A 22,903-nucleotide genomic window follows, 5' to 3' on the forward strand; every position below is an offset into this window, starting at 1 on the left:
TTCAATGCCTGTATCTTATAGGAAGTTATAGTGCAACTGTCGTTCTGTATGTATTATGGCATGCTGGACAGGCCAGGGTGACCTTCTGTGGAGTTGTAAGAAGATTAGTTATAAGAATAAAAACTGCTAAATACCAAAGGTCCTGTGGCATTCTGTAGACTCTGTCCTTGTGAAGAGTTTATAACAATCTTGTAAGATTTTATCTAAATACATAAATTAACTATTCATTCAAGTTGAATCTGTGGGTGTAATAATTTAATCAAGTGGAATGCATCTGATGTATTTATGAACTTGCTTTTTCTGATTTGTTGTAGGTTCTTTTGAGTTAACTACTTGTAAATAATTTATGTTAACACCCATTACAAATGTTCATATAGTTGCTACACTGATGATTTTTGTGGTTAACATAAGCATTTCTTAAAACAAGTATTTTTTTAATGCTGTAAGCTATTAACTAGAGTTGTGATTGCAAAGTCATTTGAAATAGTAAGCTCACAAGTCAAGAATGGGCCTAACTTCAGGCTTTTAGCATTACTTCCCCTGTCCAGAAGGTATACACAGGAAGTTCTGGCTTTTGAAGAAACAGAGGAACAGCTAGTTTTATACTTCTATTCTCATTTGTTTTAACAGAAAAGAAGGAAAACGTGAAATAGAATATACTAATAAGGGTTCCTTACCTTGAATTTTGTGGTTTTGTTTTTAACACTTTAAAGGATTAATGATCAGTCCCAATTTCTAAAAAACAAAATGCTTCATAATGTGCCAATAGATCCAATTAAAAAAAGGACAAAACCAAAATATTTTGACAAATAAATTGTTTTCCAGGTGCATTTCTTAAAATTTTATGGGGTTTTTTTTGGTTTTTTGTGGTTTTTTGGGGTTTTTTTTTGTTTTGTTGGTGTGGTTTTTTTTGTTTGTTTGTTTTTGTTTGTTTGTGTGTTTTGGGTTTTTTGTTGGGTTGGTTTTTTGTTTTTTGTTTGTTGGGTTTGGTTTTTTGGTTTTTTGTTTGTTTTGGTTTGGTTTTTTGTTTGTATGGTTTTGGTTCTGGTTTTGGTTTTTTGTGCTTCTTGTATCCCTGTTTCTTATTCTTGTAAGTTTCTTATGTATAGTGTTTCAGGTAAAGAACACCATGAAAAATGCTTGTATCTTAAACACTTTGAAAGCAGTAATGGACCACCAGCCAGATGACATATCTAAATAATTTGATGGAAAAAGCTGCACAATCTTTATTGCTTTGTCAAAATGAATAATTGTATTAGATATCTCAGCACTATTTAAGTCTATTGGCCTTAAATGAAACTCTAAAGTGAAAATGTTTTCTTAACATTTCTTCTACACAGAGTTTGCAGAAATTGAAGTAGGGGTGAGGGGGAGGAGGATGTCTTAATTATATGTAGGATTTTCACAAATAGTTAGAAGTATACTGTGCTTAGGATAATTTCTATTGAAATTGTAGTTTAGAGGTGGAATTCTGATTTGTTGTACCTCAGCATTTGTAGAGAATCTCGCACCACTGAAATTCTTTAAATCAAGAGGTATTTTATAGTAATTTGTTGTAGCTCAATGGTAGTTAATTTGAAGAAATCAGATTAAATCAGTATTAAATAGAAGAGAGGAACCTCAAAAGTTCATTTCTTACATTTCAATCCACAAATTAAATTGTTGTTGTTGTACAAGCAGCAGTGACTGTGATGAATACATCTAAACCAGTATAAAACAAAGTCAAATAAAACTTCTCTGTGGACTGATTGGGTAAAATGTATAGTCTGAGATACCAAACTTGAAAGAAACATCAGGAAGTAGAAGTATAAGCCTAGAAAGTAACTGTTATCACTGCCTTGGCTCCGTTTTTCATTCCTGTTTCTTTGTAAGGAACATGTATTAAATTGCCTCATGCAAAGCGTTTAATTTTACTGTCTTTCTTTAAAACATTGATCTCTACAGACATAAGGTGTAAGCTCAGGTAATGTCTTCAAGTGATGCTACTGTCTGCAGGTGTTGGTTGTTGTCCTGGTTTGAAAAGACAGGTGTGCTAGGGAAAGCAGAGGCCTTCCCTTGAAACAGAGAAACTAAATCCCTCCCTCTGAATTAATATACAGTAATTTCACGACCATAAGGCGGACCGGACTATAAGGCGCATCCCCCAGGAGCCTGCACATTTTGCAACTTTGTAAATCAGATAAGGCGCACCGGACTATAAGGCGCACTTTTTTTTTTTGCTGTGAGGAGCCGCGCGGCGCGCAACAAAGTAATGAATTGCTGGTAAGTGATCAATTTGCAAACATTTTTCAAAGACCGGTGTAGCCTTTAAATGGAGCCCCAGGGGCCCTCCCCATGCAGCGTGCCCCGGCACTCCCACCCGCCCCCGGCGCCGACTGGCATGGCTCACAGCACCCGGCTCCCACCACGCGACCGTGCTGCGTCCCGACTTCCCTGCGGCCGGCGGTGGCGGCACTTCCCATTGCTTCCCTGCGGCCGCACCGCTTCTCTCCACTTCCCTGGGGCTGCGTCACTTGTCGCCGCTTTTCAGTGGCCGCGGGGGCTTCCCCGTGGCCACTTCTCGGCGGCCGCTGGGGCTCTGGCGGCACCGTGATTCGGCGGCCACGGGGGCTCGGCTAGCACTGGGATGCGGCGGCCGCGGGGGTTTCCCCGATGCCGCGATTCGGCGGCCGTGGGGGCTTCGCCGCCGCTGCTCTGATGCCACCGCCGGGTGGGCCCTACTCGGGGCTGTTGCGGGCTCGCACTTCTCGTTCCCTCCGCGCCCGGGCCAGGGCCGGCTCCGCCCAGCTTCTCGTTCCCCCAGCACCCGTGGTGGCGCCGCCCGGCTTCTTGTTCCACCTGGGCCAGGGCTGGCGTTGGCTCCCTCCCTCCCCTCTTGGCTCCTGCCCCCTGTGGCTGCCCGCTCCCACCCCCCCTCGCGACTTGGCGCTCCCGCGGCACTGCCCACCCATTGTGGCTCGCACTTCCAGTTTGGCAAATTTCGCAACTTTGTCCATCAGATAAGGCGCACCGGACTATAAGGCGCACTTCCGGGTTCGGGGAAAAAAATTAGTCAAAAGGGTGCCCCTTATAGTCGTGAAATTACTGTAATTTTAAATTTAGGGGACTCTCAGGCAAAGATATGGGGATAGGAATAACAGTTATTTACTAATATTTATAACAAGGAAAAACAAAACAACAACAACTATGAAATTAACAATAAACAGAACAGGAACCCAGTGACAGTTCTTTTGATTGTGGGCACTTTTCCCCTGTGGTGCAGTTACTGTCACAGCTGCACCGGCTGACTCTCAATGGACAGGAGCAGATGCGGCGATCCCTCATGGCTGCAGGAGTGCTGGGGGTGATGGCAGCTGTGTCCCAGATGGGAAGGGTGGAGGAGAGACTCTGCTCACGAATCCTTGGAGCAGTGTCAGTCCCGGTGCTCTAATAGGATGCTTGGAGATAGCATACTGAAGCAGGAGAGCATCCTAGCAGGGGTGCGGGGTCCAACACCAGAAGAGGCAGCTCCTGGCATTGGGATGGCAGGGCGAGGTTTTCCAGCAGCCATCCTCCTCCGAGAGGCAAAAGCGATTCAGACAGAAACTGCCCCCCACTCTCCTTCACCTGTTTCCAATTTCACGGTGTTCCCCCATCCTCCGAGAGAAACTTCTGAAAAAACAGAGAGTCTCTCCCTCCCCCCATCTCAAGATATCAAGGACCTAGCCGTCAGTGCTCCTTGGCATGTCAATGGGAAAACATTCCACAGGCAGAGAGGAAAGGAAAAACCAACCCCCAACAGTTGCTCAGTCAGAAAATAGGCACAGTGGTATGTGAGCTAAATTATTACCTGTTTCAAAGTTTGTAATTGTAAATAGTTTGTGAGTTTCATTATTAGCTTAGAATTTATTGATAGAGATTATTTGCTAAGTATCTATAAACAGAGTACAGTAATTTCACGACCATAAGGCGCACCGGACTATAAGGCGCACCCCCCCAGAGTCAGCAAAATTCGCAACTTTGTAGATCAGATAAGGTGCACCGGAATATAAGGCACACTTTTTTTTGCAGCGAGGCTCCGCCCCCAGCTCACCCCGTGCGGTTGCTGGTCAAGGCCCCGCCTCAACCTGGCAGCCATTGGCCCCCAGGCCCGCATCCACCCAGCAGGGGCGGTGCCACAAGCCACCAGGCCCCCCTGGACCCAGCAGCCATGGGCCCCCGGGACTGCCTGGACCCAGGAATGGGGGTGCCGCGGGCCCCCTAGCCCACCTTCATCCAGCAGCCATGGGCTCCCCGGACTGCCTGGACCCGGGAACGGGGGTACCGCGGGCCCCCTGGCCCGCCTTCATCCGGCAGCCATGGGCCCCCTGGCCTCCCTGGACCCGGCAGCCATGGACCCCTGGAACTGCCTGGACCCGAGAGGGGCGGTGCCGCGGGCCCCCTGGCCCACCTCCACCTGGCAGGGGTGGTGCCGCGGGCCTCTGGGCCCGCCCCCAGCCGGCTACTGTGGCACTTCCAACTCCCCCCACGGCTCACAGCTCACACTTCCAGTTTGGCAAATTTCGCAACTTTGTACATCAGACAAGGTGCACCGGACTATTAGGCGCACTTCCAGGTTCGGGGGAAAATTTTAGTCAAAAGGGTGCGCCTTATAGTCGTGAAATTACTGTAGTCACATTCAACTCTGAATTTGGTGGAAAAATACAATTAAGTTCTAGTTCTTACATATATCATTAGATAGATACTCTTCATCCACCCGGTCCAGTCCTCACCTTTATTTGCGGTGGATGCACTATAGTCTTAAAACAACAAATATTTGAGCAATCCGTATAACTTGGAAAAAAATCCAGACAGAAATGGCCACACAGTATTTTGAGAATATAATTTACCTTAATATTCCTCTTGTGTCCAGATATTCCTAAAAAACAATGAGGTTTATCCCATGTTATGCTGTCACTAGGTTGCAATGCAATTTGTATTCGAAGTGTTTCTAGCACTAGTTTGTTTTCTTCTATGTAAGTAATTAAAACATAAAATAAGACAGATCAACTGATTTTAATTCAAAATAAAGGTTGACTTGCTAGAAGAAAATATATGTGAAAGAGATTATTTTTTTTTTAATTTTAAATTAGAACCACATTTTTAAAAAACAGGTTGACTACAAGTATCAGTCGCAAAGGCATGTTTGGTTTATTTACTTTCCTCCATGTGCAGGGCTGCTAGAAATTTTTGAAATTATCTTATATAGTATTTGGAGAATTTAGTGTGAATAGGAGAAATACTCATGTTGTGATTAATATCACTAAGACCCTGTGTGAAAGGAACTCTCCAGATGTATTGAACTGCTCTATATTTCATTTGACTCTTAGCCAGCCAGTTAGTAATTCAAAGTATTTCCTGAACTCTTATATTGGCCCTAGAGACTTTGCATACTCTTCAAGTAAGTTAAATGAAAGTTGAAGTTAAACATTGGAACTCATAATAATGAAGTTCATCTTGGGTTTCTGCCTTCCTAGGGCTTCCTGGACACTCTCTGTAGCAGAGAAAGTGTTGTTACTGTGGACAGACCCAGTTCACATCTATCTAGGGAACTGCACAACCATGTGCTGAAAACACATCATGTGGATGGCAGACTGCATGAATTGCTGCTATTGCACATGTTTTTTACATGTCTTATAGTACTGATGAGCTCCAAATTCATACATAGACTGGGAAGAAGATTCATACATAGACCCGGAAGATGATTAAATACCTCCAGAGGCCAAATAACTCATAATTTACATCCTTTACTAGCTCTGCTGGAAACAACTACTTTATTTCATTTGTCAGTAGCTTTAATCTGTGCCTCTGTTTAGGCACTTTAGGTCAGCTACAAATTACTTCGCCTGAATATCTGTCCAAATCTTTCTGTGTCCATTTTGTGACTTAAAGCAATAATCTCAGCTTGAATATCCTCTACTAAACTGACAGAAAAGTAACCTTACACTTTCTGAGAATACTGGATAGCCAGAAGGTACCAGAAGGAGGGGTCACTAGACGAGTCTGGTGTGCTTTGTTTTGTATCAAAATTGCCAAAAGATTAAGGGAGTCTGAGGGAAGAAAATAAATGGTGTGGAAATAATTTGTGCTTGATGATTGAGGGAGAAGAGGACTGATACAAAGTCATGAAGCCCCCTCATCAGCTGTGATTTTTTTGTTGGAATGAAGAAATCCTGCAGAAGTCGAGAAAGAAGGGAAGGACTTACGCAGTGTTTTGTAATATCCATTGAAGACTACACAGGCCACAGATGGCTCTCTACAGTAATCCTTTCAAAAGAGCTGCTTTGAAAGAGGACCTGACATAACATCAGCCAGTCATTAGCAAGTACCAGGGATGATGCTCAGTCTGTCAGGCGGCAGTGCCAAGAGAACAGCTCTTGGGGATGACCAACTGAAGGAAGAAATCGCATACATTAGTGGAAAGCAGTGGAAGCCCCAGAGGATGTTGGAGAAAATTCCTGGAGTCAAGAAACGAGCCATAATCACTGCAATGAAAAGATAGACTTCTGGTAGCCATAATCATCTTGAGAAGGTGATCAACTTTCTCAACAGCTGAATTCATCCATGCTGGGGCATTGCACTGTAAATTGGGTGTAAGACAGTGGCAGTCCCCTAGGAGTCACTGAGAGCAGAAGGCTGGGCCAGGGTTATGACAAGCATGCCTTGCAGCTACTTCGTTTGCTTCCTGTCAGCTATATGTGTTCCCAAGTTAATGCTCCTTCATGTTTTATCTCCCTCTTTTACTGTGAATTTGTGATTTCCATATTTCCTGAGAACCTGGACACTGTAGTTTATTTTGGTAGGATTATGAAAGGGAGTTGAAGCTAATGTGTGTTTTCTGTAGGAACCTACAGAAACCGAACGTGGATGGCCAGCACTGGGCATGAGGAATACACAGTTTCTATGCTTGTTCATATTTAGGAAAGGGAAAAGTCACAGTAGAAATTCAATTACAGTCTTGATGTCTATGAATGAGCAACTAAATAATTAAATTGGGATAGCTATTTCTCATTTTGACAAAAATGCAATTTACTCTCAGCCCTTCAGCGTGTCTCCTCACTCACCACCAGCAATATTGTTCCAAGAAAACTTTTCATGCTGAAAATAGAAAAACAAAAATAGCAAAGCAGAGGCAGAAAGAAGCGTTCTCAAAATTGTCTTTTCTTTTTCTTAGAGGAATAAAATTAACCTAATAAAGATGATTTTAAGTAATCTGAGACTTTTTACTAATACTTCAGAGGTTATAGCATTCTAAATTATTTTAACATTGTAGTATTCTACTAATATGCAGTGAGTTTTTGGCCATGGTTGTTAGACTGTAGAGTGCTGTGATTTTCCAAAAAAGATACTTTTTCAAAATTTGCTTGTGAGAATATATTCCTGTCTAAAATAATATTCAATGTTTTGACAATGCCTCTTTGAGTTATTCCATTATATCTCTTATATTATTTGCAATATTTATAAATAATATGTTTAATTACTTACATATGGTATGTGTTTAGGACCTTAGCAAAATAGTTTTCCTTGCTAAATTCTGATTTAAGTGTTTTAGTTAGTACTTCTTGATTTTTAAAAAATTGCTGTATCCTACATCCTATATTCTATATCCTGTTTCATCAATTGGGAGAAAAATTATATGTTTCAGACTGTTTTGGCAGAATAGAAACACCATTTTTTTGTATCACTTCATCATTTTTTTGCTATTATAATGATCAATAAAATTAATTGTTGTGGTTTGCTCTAAGAATGTATAATATCCACATTTTTGGCTGATTTTCTGTTAATTGATCAACATTGAGAAAATCCCCATTTAATTTTGTTCCACGTTATCTCAATCAGATTGACAATCTGCTTAAACTTTGTCAGAAGCACTTCATACTGACATAATTCAGTAGAACCCCTATCTTCTTGAGAAGAAAAATAGCCTTTCTTTCTGGCTTACTGACAGTTTTTGTAATGGCATCAAAAGACATCTTAATTTGCTCGTGGGATATATGACTAATAGAATACCTTTAATCCACAATGAAAACTACAGTATGAGACTTCATTGTTTTCTCTTGAAGAAATCGTTATGCAATTTCAGTACTTACTGAGATGAAAGACATTCATTAAAAATCTGAGTCTTGCTTCAAAGCTTCCAATCCTCAAAGTTAGTATTTTCTATATACATGAAAAATCAATAATATGTAAAGAAGTTTGAATTTAATTTACATAGTGTAAAATAAAACTGCTTCAGAGAAGTGCAGAGTTTTAGGAAAATATGAAAATCATATGGTTTTGTTTGGTGACGATTAACAATATATTGTATTAAAATGCCTAGTAATCCCCATACTCTATTAGGTTTGTTGCATGCCTGGATTGTCTTTAAGGGAGTGATATTTTCTTATAAGCTCACATGTTGTAAAAGGTTTCATAATAACATTTATGCATTTCATAATTAGACATTTCATAATATTTAATAACAGTTTGGATAAACAACAAAGCCTCATAGGGTAGATTTTTTTGGAAGAAAGAACATGCAGGATTCTTTTGCACCCAGCTGCCCCATAAATTTGGCAGAAAAAGACTAAATTATTTAAGAGGAAGTAGCTGGGCTTAAGAAAACAGGCATGGCTGTGGTGCCTTTTTTTCATTCCTTGGCAATACCTAATTCTCTTTGAGTACTTCATATTGTGCATCCAGGCTTAGTAGTGACTGGTGTCTGGGATTTCAGATAGATCAACATGATAGTCTAGTAACTTATGGCCTAACTACTTATTAGTAGTTAGTACATTGGTCTGATTTTTCTCTTGCTGTAGGACCTTGTTCTTATAGCATAATGTTCTTGAAACTTTAAACCTAAGACAGGCAAAAAGAGGACATGCAATATCTGGGAATGCAGACACCCCCTTTGTTGGTTGTTGTGGCAGTGTGTCCGAGAGATTGTGATGTGGAAGCAAATCTCAAAAAAGACAAACAGCAGCTCAAAGCAGTCTCAAACAGTGTGTGAGGTGATGTTGAAACTTGATTCATAATCATGACATTGGATTCATTCTTGTACATGGGAGATCAAGTTTTCTGCAGTACCTCAAAGTGGCTTGTGATTGGATTTAGCAGAGGACTGAAAATAGTGTTGTCCTAGGTGGACTTGAACCTGCTTAGTCTGATGACACTACTGCATGAATTTGGAGTAGCAGCATTCAAGTCAAGTAGGGCACACTTTGGAACTTACAATTCTTTTGTCTGTCACTAAACACCTATGTTTTCAACATTTTCAAGTCCAAATTATGTCCTCTTCCTGTAATTTAACAGTTTACTACAAACAAGTGTTGGGTGAGCTTCAACATGATGTGATTAAGAGGGTTTATTAGCTAGAGAATTTTTTATGAGCTGGGACCTAACAAAGCACCCATAGTCTTTGTGGTGCAAGAAAAAAGAGTAGAGGTAGTACAGAAATGCAAGAAATGAAACAACAACAACAAAATGGACTAAATTTGAATTTTAAATGGTAAGGAAATGGTGCACCTGAAGAGAAAGCAAAAGAAATAGAGTTGTTTAGTTTAAAGGAAGATGATTGGTAAAGATGTGAAAAACAACTTCTCATTTGAAGCTATGAAGCCAAAAGGGTAAATGGTTCCTTGCTCCAGTTATGAGTAGAAGAATAAAGTAGAGGAATAGCTTGAACTCCAGCAAGGATTATGTAGGTGGCACATACCTTCTGCAGTTGTTTCTGTTGGATCTTTGTTCATCTGACTGTACCCACAATATTAGTACTATGCTACTGCTTGAAGGCATTTTCAGTTATGCATACTGAAATATAGCTCCCATTCTCAAAGCAATTCTCTTTAAAAACCTGGTGTTCCTTCCACTAAAGGCTCTGGAATTTTTGCCAAAATTAGACAACTGATGGTAAAATTTAGCCCTGTACAGCTGGACAGAGCAAAGGCTATCTCATATTTAGGTCTCACTTTACTCAACAAAACAAGACGTCTGTGAAGGGTAAGCCTTATTCCAGGTTCCATGATTCCACAATAATTTTCTCCATAAATTACGGAGTGAGGACTCCATATTTCAACTGTATTCAATCCAGTGTGATGCATAAGTACAAAAAAAGGTAATTTTCCTCATTTGAATGAATTTAGCATTAAAAGTGCTGACAGTTTGTTAAATACATGGAAGACTACAGAACTATGAAAATACTGTGTATAATCTGTTTGGAACATTTTTGTATGTTGAGAGCACTTTGCAGGGAACAATTATGTAAAGTATATTTAATTGTGTAATTATTGAACAATCCCTTAAAGAGTGGCAAATGCTCTACTCAGAGGACTTGACTTGATTGAGAGAGCCAAAATTACTGAAAGATTGCCAACACCTCTGTCACTCCTTTATAAAAAATTCAGAAAAATTGCTGTATCATAAGAATGAAAATTTTAAGATGCGTGGTTTTAAATGCTGTATGTACTTTTGTGGTGGTTGAAGGTGCTAAGTAAAAAGAAAAAAATCAAGCTTGTATATAAAAGCCATAAATAGCTTGTTTGTGAAACTGAGTGATAAATATAATAACATATGACATACCAAGCAAAATAGTTGTTTTTCTGTCAAAATTTACTGTTCTGTGCCATAAGGTTGAATAAAGTTTCACTCTCTCTGTAGGTAGCATGCATTCACATATGTTTTAGTAGCAACTCTTTTCTCATCTCGTATAGATTTTGAGTTTTGGTTTACTGTGTGTAATATCTATTTAAGAACCATGATATGAAAGTAACCTGAATCTACTCATTTGTTATCTGTGAAAACTTCTATGTATTATCATGAGAAATTGTCATGACATCTTTCTGAGCTTGTGTAGTACTTTTTCATCACCTTGTAATGAGTATGGGATTCAGTGTGACTGTGGTAGTTCAGTTTTGATAAATCCTTTTATATAAAGCCCTTCTCTTCCAGATGGCAAATAAATGAACGTTTTCTTCTGCAAATATGGTTTATACTTCTGTTGTGCAAAACATGAATCCCACTGATGTTCACAAAACTCTGTTTGTGACTGGATAATCTGCTTATTCTGAGAAAGGATATAAGAAAGCCTTCCTTGAGAGTCTTGAATACTATCAAAGTGCAATTAACATACTCTTGGAGATGGACAGATTTAGTTCAGTGCTCAAGTGATTGCTTCTCTTTTTTCCTGTCCTTAATAATGGCAGGCAGGGTGGCCCTGTTTTGTTTCATGTTCTCTTTTATGATTTTCCTGGAGATGACCTCAGAACCTACTCATTCTTCAGAATGCCTGCTTGGCAGGTTTTTGTGAAGTTATAAAACTGAAAGAATTATTCTTTCAGCTGCAAAAGTGTTAAAAAATATTGTTAATGTGATATTCAGTCACTTTTTTTTTTTTCCCAGGATTACTTACTGCCATCTACCTTTCCAGAGTAAATGGCTTTATGTTGGAACAGAGAGAGGAAATACACACATTGTAAATATTGAGTCCTTCATTCTTTCTGGATATGTTATCATGTGGAACAAGGCAATAGAACTGTAAGTGCAGATATTTTTATTTTGTATGTGTTATCATTTTCATAGCTGTCTTAAGTTTAATTTTTAAGAATTTCTTGATTTTGTAAATATTACCAGATCTTTTGAAGCCTTTAATTTCAGTGAATACATTTACGGTATTATCTGTTTTTCACAGGACATTAGGAATTAGATTTATATTAGAGACCATGTAATTATATTTCATATAAAAGAAAAAAAAAGGTGTATTGTTTAACTATGAAGTTCCATGAAACATAGAAAATCTTTAACCACTAAAATTCATATATTGCTATTTTTATGAGGAAAGCTTGATCACCATATCCTCCATCCTGTGAAGAGAATAATGGAGGATATTTGCCCTAAGACTCTGCAGAGGACTTTTCTTCATTGAACTGTGGAATCTTTATATGAGAACGGATGGGAGGTGGTCCCTAGACCAAGCCTCCTGCTCAACATATGAAATGAGAATTTCAAAGTTAATTCAAACAGATCAAAAGATGTGATAGGAAAGATAACAAGTGCCTATTAAATTATAGTTCTCTAACAGGCTAAGTCATCTGCCTGTGTTGCGGGTAAGAAATGGAAAGAGGCATACAAAAATCTGACTGGAATACATCTATGCTTCCTGTAAGTAAAAGCTTCAATAGAAATTTAAAACTCTTTCTCTGCTGTTTCCTCTGTAAAGTTTCAGCAAGAGGAACTTCTGTGGGAAAGCTCAAAGTACTTCTTGCAGTTTCTGAGACAACTGCTTCATGTTTTGAGGGACCTGTAACCTTTGGTAGTAAACTGAAATACACCCATCTCAGTGAACCAAGAGAACAGTAGCTAAGAACAGGGTTACAGGCCTGAAGGGTAATCCCAGTTCTCAAAAATTCCTTTCTTTCTATTCTGTCTTACTATTATTCTAAACACTCTGTCCCCCAGGTTGAACTGATACCTCATTTTCTTTCTCCCTCTCTGCCCTCACCAAACTTCATAGGCACAGTTATAAAAAATATAGGTTTACCTTCAAATGACATAAAAGCAAGGATTCAAATAGTAATCAGGATTCAGTCTGCTGGTAAATCTTTCACCCAGTTCTCAGTTTTGAAATGTTTGGTTGTTCTGCCCCTGTGAGACTGCTTGGTTCTGTTTAGTAGTTTTGACTGCAAAAAAGTACTGCTGGAAAACATGGTTTACACTGGAGCATGATCATTTTGATGAGTTATTCAGGTAGAAAGAATCCTAATTGTTTTCTATTTCTCACTTTGTTTTGTTGATGTTGACATATTGGAGGGCTTTTTGAGTCCTGTATTTTAGAATGTCTATGTTTACTGCATTGAGTAGATAATATCTTTCAGTTTTTGGGAAGAACATGTTTTCATTTTGTGTGCACTTGCAATTTTCTTCCCTCCAGAAATTAGGGTGTTCCTATTCTGTAGGGAAATAGATCCAAAAGTTTTTTATGGACTGGAAGCCTTCCACCAAGTTTCACTTTCTAATTATTTCAAAATTCTTCTGGATAACTATTTTTAAATTATTTTAGTGGCCACAACAAACATTTTTCATGAGAGTAGAATAGAATGAAGCCTCTTTTTCTGGGAAATAAGGACTGCTTTCTAACAAGCTTCACTACTGATTTGTTGACATAGCCTAGATGCTGTGCAATGTTCTCCCTCTCTAGAACCTTCAAGAAAGTAAGCTGCCCCTCCTAACTACCTTCTTTGTATTTTCTATGCAAGAAAATACCTAGATTTTCCCATAAGTTGTAAAAGGTAATGACAGCATAATAAAGATAGACCATGTCACCCCAAGTACTTGAAGGTGCTGCATGGTTACCAAAATAGGTTTTCCTTCTAAAAAGCAAGTCTGCCATGTAGTGTTTTGCTGACAGATTAGCACAGGTATTCATTCATTACTGCTTCTAGGTCTAGCAGTCTTACAAGGATAAAGTGATCATGTAAGCAATGTGCTTCTCTAAAGTTCCATCCTCTCCATCCAATCTTACCATGTCCTCCTTGATATGGAGTGCATGAAATTTGTCCGTGTAAATATTTTGCAGATGGACAGAGGTTCCTATGTGTCTGCAGATTAGCTTCTCTGTGTTACAAGAAGAGGCTGATGGGAGTAATGGTGATGTTTGCCATAGCAACCACTTTTATAGGTGCTATAGTCCCTCTGAAGTTGAATCTGGGTGACTCAGTAACGTACAGTAATTTCACAGCCATATGGCGCACCGGATTATAAGACACACCTCCAGGAGTCGGCAAATTTCGCAACTTTGTACATTATATAAGGCGCACTGGACTACAAGGCGCACTTTTTTTTTGCATCGAGGAGCTGTGCCACATGCAGCAAAGTAACGAATTACTGGCAGGTGCTCAATTTGCAAACATTTTTCACAGATAGGCGTAGCCTTTAAACGCAGCCCCAGGCGCCCTCCCCGTGCTGTGGGCCCTGGCACTCCCGCCTGCCCCCGGCACCGGCTGGTGCGGCTCGCGACTCCTGGCTACCACCGCGTGGCTGTGGGTCCTGGTTTCCCCTGCCCAGCAACCACAGCTGCCGCGGGCCCAGGCACTCCCGCCCAGCGCTGGCTGGTGCAGCTCGGCTTGCAGTTCAGCCGCCACAGCCACCGGCGGCTACATCCCCCCTCACCCAGGCTGCAGCCGCTGGCAGCTCCATCCCCCTGTGCCCAGGCTGCGGCCTCCAGCTTCTTCTTCCCGCCGTGCCCAGGCCGGGGCCGGCGGCAGCTCCCTCCCTCCCCATGCGGTGGCCGGGGCCAGGGCCGGCACTGACACTGGCTCCCTCCCTCCCCACGCAGCGGCCAGGGCCGGGGTCGGGGCCGGCAGCAGCTCTCTCCCTCCCGCACAGCTCCTGCCAGCTACGGCTGCCCGCTCCCACTCCCCCTTGGCGCTCCCGCAGCACTGCCCCCACATTGTGGCTCACACTTCTGGTTCGGCAAATTTCGCAACTTTGTCCATTATATAAAGTGCACCGGACTATAAGATGCTCTTCCAGGTTCGGACCAAAATTTTAGTCAAAATGGTGCGCCTTATAGTCGGGAAATTACTGTAATTTGAACTCTCTCTGGTGATAAACTATGATGTCTCTTGCATTACTGTTGCTTTCCTGCAAGTAAAATGGAATGTAGATTAGCTTTTAAAGGAAATGTTATTAACTTTAAATGTACATCAGGAGGCTGAGCTTATGATTGTAGACTTTCCTTTAAAATAGTACTGAGAAAAATGTTTGAGAGAACAATTTTATTTTGGGCCATGGATATGTTCTGATTTGATTATATTTTTTAATCTCCAGATTATTTTCACAAGATTTTTGCATATTTTTCACATTTTAGTATTACAGAATCATAAAATAATTCATCTTGTAAGGCATCTCTAGAATTTTCAAGACCAACTTCCTAGTTACAGTAAAATCAGGTTGTTCTGAGGTGTTTAAGTTCACAGAGTCTGTTGATGTTAGGTACTTTCAAAGATGAAAGAAAATAGGAAAATTTATGTATGTAAAATTCAGGAAAATCTTCAACCTTACCATGAATAATGTAAAGGGCAGTAGTGCTCAGAACATTATGTTAAATTTTGAGTTAATGGTAGTACTTTAGAGTAAGGTTAGCTTGAAGGTGTTGCTATTCTCTAGAAAGCTTGGAAGGAAAGGGATTACCTTTTGTGCAATCACGTCTTTCAAACTTACTGGCAAGAAAAGACCACTTAAAACTATTGCTCTGCTGTTATATTCAAGTCCTCAGCTTAGATGGAAGGTTTATGAATAAAATTTTAAGTGTTTCAAATTTGTGTATCATCTGCTCTAACAAGCCTGAAGGAGTTCATCCTTCTTCATGCAATTCTCATCCAGTTTCTAAAACTGTAAGTCTACCAACATAACTTCTCTTTCTTTTAATTGACCCTCTCTCTTACTTTTCACTGATTTGAATCTACTTCTAATGAAATCTACATGTAACCCTTATCCTCAGAAACAACCAAATATTTTGAGTCAGTGAGGCCTATCAAATGACTGCAAGAATTTTTTCATACAAGTGATTCTGTTGCAGTGAAAGACTGAGGTGAAAAGGCTTGGTAGTTTGAAGACTCGAAGGAGAAACAGATTCAGATGCAATATTTTTAGACTTTCATTATGATGCAAGAAATCTGATGACCGTGTCCGGCACAGCTACTTTTACTTACAAAGTTGGCATTTGGTGCAGAGGGTTTTTTTTTGTGATTTTCTTGTCTACTTTTGTATCTGAAAGATCTGTAGAACACTATTTTTTTGAGTGACAGTGGTTGTATGCCTTGTTCAGAGGCATCTAGTTGAGATACATGTCAACAAGATGATTGCAAAACATATTTTTCATAAGGGACTATCATCCTCTCTTACAGGAGAGATCATTCCGTGAACTTAAACAGTATCTAAAGTTAGTTAGAAATAAAGGCCCAAACAGCTAATAATGCAAAAGAAACAGATGCTTTTTTAAAAAAAAATTTTTTAGATTATTTTCAGAACTAAACCTGGAAGTTACAGGAAAAAATTCCCTCCTAAATCATGTGCTCTATCTGTGTCTCAGTGCACTTGTCTTTCAACAGAGTTGAGAAAAAAACACAAGCATATGGGTACCAATTCTTGTCTCAGCAATTTCTATCATCTCATGCATTATCACTGCTTCAGGCCACACTGAAAACAATCGTCTCAGCTAAGAATGAGTAAATCAAAACTTTTTCACTTGTCATTTCTCTGTCATGTAACAGAGCTAGTCCTTTGCCACGGGGGTTTGAGGTTCATGGTACTGTTTTTCTACTCTCTAATAAGCAAACCATTTCTCTCTTTTTCTTCCAAATGTTTGGAAACAGCTTTGGAAGAGAAAAATAGTCAGTGAGCCCAGCATGTCTCTGTTTTCACAGCATGATTATTTGGGAAGGTCATCTAGCATTGGAAAGGAAAAGAAAATCTTTATATGTGTCCTCTGAACTCCAAAAATTAAAAATATGCATTATAAGCCCCCAGTAAGATTCCAGTGTTTTAAAACCAGCTATTTAATCAATTAATACCTGCAACTTACCAAAAATTATGGAATTTGGGGGAATTGAGCAAACTGGAACTCAATTATAACAAAGCCATAACTTGGTATCTTCTTTCTTACCCTTTGTTTGCCCATCCCCATTTCCTAAAATGGAGACTCAGAGTCAGTAGATCCACAGCAGTGAGGGAAAGCGGTACAAAGGAGGAGAAGTATCAGTCTGGAAGAATCTGCTACCCCCTCGGTGTGCAAACCCAAACTGAGGTAGTTATTAATATAAAGAAAGCACAATTTTCAAGGCTTCCTTCTTCTGGACATTTCAGGAAGTGTGTCTAAGACTCGGAGTTGTATCTTGAGGTTGAACTGATTCTGCTCACTCCAACTCCTAGCTTCAATCCATAATATATGGATAATGTATCTAACTTACTCATTCTCTTAAATTTCTCTATGGCCCTACCAATGAAAATGTCTTAAATTCCCTGGAGCACTGCACCTTTATGGAAGGTGGAACTGTGGAAGATGTCTGACTACTGACACTAAAGAAGTATTTGTCTATGCATGTTTTTTTCAGCACTGCCACATTCAGTCAACTTCTACTTCATAACAATAACCAATATGGATGTTTTCTTTCTTTCTCCCCTCTCCTAACTCCTTCTATCACTTTCTAACACCAGATTTTTATTCTTCTCAGGAATCATTACAGTACTTCTCCAATTTTGCGGGCAATTTTTTCTTTCAAAAGGAAAATGGTGTTGATTTGAATCTATTTTGCATAGCGTACTTCTACCTGCTTTAAAGATTGCTTTGGTATTTGAAGTTCTTACAGCAGTAGCTAAGTCATTTGATTTCTTAGAGTGCATAAAACATTTCAGGATGATAGAGGAATACATCATCTATGGATTTTCAACATTTTGTTGGGTCCAGATTGTAACATTGCTGAAGACTTCTTTTCGAGCTTTCTGATTTTAGGATAAAATAATCAAATAAAAGCTTCCATCCTTACAAATCTTTTTGAAGACTGTTTTACAGTGACTGCTGTCTTGATTTCAGTCCAGTTCTTCTGAGAAAGATTCACATCTTACAGCATAACCACTCTCTCATTTCCCCAAATGAATACCCACCAAGTACAGTAATTTCACGAATACAAGCCGCAGCAAGAAGACTAAAATTTTGGTGGAAACCCGAAAATGCGGCCAATATTCCGGTGCGGCTAATCTATTAACAAAAATGTGATATCTGCCCTTACCTAGTATCACGCTGGTCCAGTCCCGAGCCAAAACAGTCTGAAATCCATGGTTTCCCGTTGTTCCGACGATGAACCAATCAGAGAACAGCTTATTGTCTGCCTGTGGATGACGGCATTACTGGGGGACGGGGGGGTATTTAACAGGATGAGTTCCCGCGCTTCGTTCTTTTTCGGCGTGCTCTGCCCTCAGCGTGTTCTCTTCTCGGCTCGTTCTCCCCTCGGCGACTTCTTCCCTCGGCATGGCTGCGGAGAAGAGAGTAGCGTACGACGCGCAGTTTAAATTGAAAGCGATCAACTATGCAAAAGAACATGGGAACAGACCTGCAGCTAGAGCGTTCCACGTTAATGAATGCATGGTACGTAGGTGGAGACAGCAAGAAGACGAACTTCGTCTTGCAAGGAAGACAAAGAAAAGTTTCCGTCGCCGCAGAGCACAATGGCCAGAGCTGGAAGAAAGACTTTATCAGTGGATTTCTGAGCGAAGGGCAGCTGGCCGAAGTGTATCTACTGTTGCCATTCGGATACAAGCCAAAGCAATTGCAAAGCAATTGCATATAGAAGAATTTAAAGCAGGAGCGTCTTGGTGCTTCCGCTTTATGAGGCGACAGGAGCTCTCTGTCCGTACACGGACCACGGTGTGTCAGCGGCTGCCGGCGGACTACAAAGAAAAGGTAGCCAGGTTCCGGAGTCACTGCAAAGACAAGATCTCTGAAAATAGTATACAACCGCACTGTATTATAAACATGGACGAGGTACCCCTCACATTCGATATGCCGCTGACGAGGACCGTGGACCACACCGGAACAGCGACGGTGCCGGTAAGAACCACGGGGAATGAAAAGACATCGTTTACGGTCGTCCTCGGCGTTTCTCTAGCTGGGCAGAAATTATGCCCATGGTAATTTTTAAAAGAAAAACCCTCCCTAAAGAGAGATTTCCAAAGGGAATAAAGGTTCATGCTAATTCAAAAGGCTGGATGGATGAAAAAGCAATGCAGATTTGGCTAACGGACGTTTACGGTGGCACATTGCATAGGTTCTTTAATCAGTTACCGGGACTGCTAATTTTGGATTCCATGCGTGCCCATACGACGAAAACCATGACAGATATCGCGAGAAAAAAGAAGACGAAGCTTGCTGTAATACCGGGTGGCTTGACCAAAGAACTGCAGCTGCTGGACATAGGTATTATTCGTTCCTTCAAGTCTAAAATGCGATCTTTGTGGGAAGAGTGGATGTTGGAAGGCGAGCACTCCTATACCAACACCGGGAGGCTGCGCAGGGCAAGTTACGCTACAGTGTGCCAGTGGATACTGGATGCCTGGGGTAAAGTAACTACCCGAACTATCAGCCGAGGGTTCGCCAAAGCCGACATCATTCCTGGACTGACCAGCAATGCCATCGAGAGTACCGAAGGTGATAACTCTGATGGTGAAGGTGCCGGCGAAACCGCCTCACGTTCACTGGATCCTACAATTGCCCAGCTGCTGGTTTCCGATATGGAGGACGAAGACTTCGACGGTTTCACGGAAGATGAAGCCGCTGATGAAGCGGCTGATGAATGAAAAATGAAACTGTTTAAAAGTTTAATAAAAGTGTGATATTTTTCTGTATTTTTTTAAGTATTTTCAGTTTTCTGCGACTGCGCGGTTGGCCGCCCTTGTGCGGCTGCGCGGGTAGCTGGGCTCACGCGGAGGAGGGGGTGGGCGGCTGAGCGCGCGGGGGCGGGATGGCTGAGCGCGCGGGGGCGGGGTGGCTGAGCGCACGGGGGCGGGGTGGTTGAGCGGGCGGGGGCGTACGGCTGAGCGCGTGGGGGCGTACGGCTGAGCGCACGGGGGCGGGGTGGCTGAGCGCACGGGGGCGGGGTGGCTGAGCACGCGGGGGCGGGGTGGCTGAGGGGGCAGGGGGGGTGCAGCTGAGCGGGCGGGGGCGGGGCGGCGCTCGCTGAGCTCACAGGACAGGCGCATTTGCGCTGATGCGTGTGGCAGGGAAAGAGCTGAGTTCGGGGACCTCAGCCACTCGCCCAAGGGGCTGAGGGGGCGGGTGGCAGGGCAGCGCTCGCTGAGCTCACAGGACAGGCGCATTTGCGCCGATGCGTGTGGCAGGGAAAGAGCTGAGTTCGGGGACCTCGGCTGCTCGCCCGCGGGGCTGAGGGGGCAGGTGGCAGGGCGGCGCTCGCTGAGCTCACAGGACAGGCGCATTTGCGCCGATGCGTGTGGCAGGGAAAGAGCTGAGTTCGGGCACCTCAGCCACTCGCCCGAGGGGCTGAGCGGGTGGCCGTGCCGGCGCGGAGATGTGGCTCCGCTCGGTGCTTGGCTGCCCGCCCGCGCGGCTCAGCGGCTGTTTAAAGGCAACCTGGATCCGTTGGGAATGCTCGCAAAATGACCACACTATTGTTCCTGTCTTTTTCGGCTTGTAAATAAAACTTGCAGGGAACGGTGCCGCAGCTATCGTCTGTGTCTTTTTTCACTTGGAAACAATGTTTCCGAGGTCGGCAGTAAGCCAGTAAACCCCGGCAATACGCGATTGTGTTACTAAATGACGACTTTGTGAAAGTTCGCTGCGAACTAAAGTGCGGTTAATATTCCGGGTGCGGCTAATCTATTAACAAAGGCAACAATGTTGCCAACACACCAGCAGTGCGGCTTATATTCCGTGCGGCTTGTATTCGTGAATTTACTGTAAATTAATACCTGCTGCTGCCAGGAACAACTTCTGATGAAGTGCAAAACAACTCAAAGTATCAATATCTTCTTAGCAAACACCTAGTTTTAGTTCTGTACAGCTGTCATGGGAATCTTTGCTTCTGTTTTTCAATTCTGCAGTCTGTTTTTTTGGGCTTTACGGTCAACAAAGACTATGAATTGTTGCAAAGTTTTGTATTATTAGCTCATACTTTTTTCTTGCTCTGTTAAAGTTAGCTTTCATTTCAGAAACTTTTTACTGAAAATCATGGCTGATAGTTTTTGAACTTGATCTTCTTTTTTTTTCTTTTTTTTCTTTCTACTGTGTGTTGACTTGGGTTTGTGTTTCATCCTTTTTATGTCTTTTCAGAACTTTATTTTCTCAGTCATTCTCAGATGTACCCTGGCTGCTGTTTGGAAATGAAAAATTCCCTGTTCATCTATTTCACTTGCACCATATTTTCACCTACTGTTTCTTCCTTATTTTTACCTTTCTCAAGGATTAGGATCTAATTAGTTTTTATGCAGTTCCCCAAAGCCAGCTTGAAGGAATGCCTATACAGAAGCATCTGTCATCAATATTAGAGTTCTTTATTCACAATAGCTTCAAATTTGATTAGTTTTCCAGCACCTCCTCATCCTTTCCAGGAGCTGTTGGATCTCTTCTTTTGCATTAAATATAATTCAGTGGTGGGGTTTTTTTTCTTTGTAGGCAGTTCTGCAATGACAGTGTCCAACGCTCCGATCTCATTGACAACTTTACTGTAATAGTGATGAGGAGAAACATAACATTTTATATATACTAAAACAACTTGAGGCAAAAGGGGATTTGTGTGTAGACATTTCCACATGCAATATACAGTAGTTTCACGAATACAAGCCACACGGATTATAAGCCGCACCCCCGGTGCCTCGACAATGTTGCTGTCTTTGTCAATAGATAAGCCGCACCCCGAATATTAGCCGCACTTTCGTTCGTCGCGAGAATCCGTGCGCAGCTTTCACAAATTGGCCAATTAGTAACAGGATCGCGGCATAGCGGGCTTTACTGGCTTGGGGCGGGGCCAGGCAGGCTCGACCCGCTCATGGTTGCCGACGGGGCCGGTCGGGTGGGGCTGCCGCCGCCGCCGGGCTCACTGGCCCCCCTCTCCCGTCAGCACCGCCCCGCCGCTGCGTTTACGTACTCGCCCTGCCGGCGGGCCAGGCACTGCCGCCGCTGGCAGGCATGCCGGCCGCGTCGCCGCTGCGTTCACGTAGTCGCCCTACTGGTGTTTGTATGTCTGAAATTTTGCATCATTTACAGTTCACTAAATTATGAAAATTGAACTGTCACTTACCTGCAAAAAAGTTCTTACACTTCAGCATGAAATGAACTGTTAAACAGTCTTATGTTTGCTGCATACTGTGAGGCTGCCAAATTCTGAATTATGTTGTCAGAAAGTTCCAGAAAATAAATTAAGAAAAGCTGTAACCCAAAAAGGAACTACAGTAATTTCATGAATACAAGCCGCACCAATTTGACCACAATTTTGGTGGAAACCCGGAAGTGCGACCAATATTCCGGGGCGGCTAATACATTAACAAAATTCTAAAAGCTGCCAACACGGAAGTGAGAGCCCGCGGCAGCCCCAAGCCAAGCTGGAGCCCGGCCGGCCCCGGCTGAGGTGGGAAAGCCTGGCAGAGGCGGGGCCAGCAGTGCGGGGGCGGGCGGCTGAGCCTGAGCCAGCAGGGCGGGGCAGGGGGGGCAGCAGAGCCCGGGTCAGCAGGGCGGGGGAGCCCGGGAGAACTGGGGCTAGCAGTGCAGGGGAGCATGGCAGAAGCAGGAAGGCCGACGGGTGGGGCTGCCTGGCAGCGGGGGAAGCCCAGCAGAATCGGGGCCAGCAGCGTGGGGGAGCCCGGCGGTGCGGGGGCCTGCAGTGCCGGCCAGGGCGAGGAAACGCGGCGGCGGTGCAGACGGGAGGGGGCGGCCGGCGAGCCTGGTGGCGGCGGCGGCAGCCCTGCCGGCGGGGCGAGCGAAAGCGGCGCTCGCGAAAGCGGCGCTCGGCGAGCGAAAGCGCCGCCACTCGCCAAAGCGCCGCCGCTCGCCGAGCCAAAGCGCCGCCGCTCGCCAAAGCGCCGCCGCTCGCCGAGCCAAAGCGCCGCCGCTCGCCAAAGCGCCGCCGCTCGCCGAACCAAAGCGCCGCCGCTCGCCGCGAAAGCGCCGCCGCTTGTCGCGAAAGCGCCGCGGGGCGGGGCGGGCGCGGCGCTCGCGAGGCGCGGCGCTCGCGAGGCGCGGCGCAGGGCGAGCGAAAGCGGCAGCGGGGCGAGCGAAAGCGGCAGCGGGGCGGGCGGCGAGCCCGGTGGCGGCAGCCCTGCCAGCCGGGCGAGCGAACGCGGCAGCGGGGCGGTGCTGACGGGAGAGGGGGACCAGCGAGCCCGGCGGCGGCGGCAGCACCACCCA

At 43.2% G+C, this 22,903-nt stretch overlaps 1 protein-coding gene across 6 annotated transcripts in view; it reads left to right on the forward strand.

The window, feature by feature from the left end:
* STXBP5L (syntaxin binding protein 5L) overlaps nt 1-22,903 on the forward strand; it is a 218,184-nt gene that overhangs the window by 99,238 nt on the left and 96,043 nt on the right. For all 6 annotated transcript variants that reach the window (XM_033086846.2, XM_033086882.2, XM_033086867.2 and 3 more), the window contains exon 5: nt 11,395-11,529. In XM_033086846.2, coding sequence (XP_032942737.1) covers nt 11,395-11,529 — 135 coding nt within the window. The remainder of the gene's footprint in view (nt 1-11,394; nt 11,530-22,903) is intronic.

Source organism: Catharus ustulatus, chromosome 2, assembly GCF_009819885.2.
Source record: "Catharus ustulatus isolate bCatUst1 chromosome 2, bCatUst1.pri.v2, whole genome shotgun sequence".
In the NCBI taxonomy this organism is placed as follows: Eukaryota; Metazoa; Chordata; class Aves; order Passeriformes; family Turdidae; genus Catharus; species Catharus ustulatus.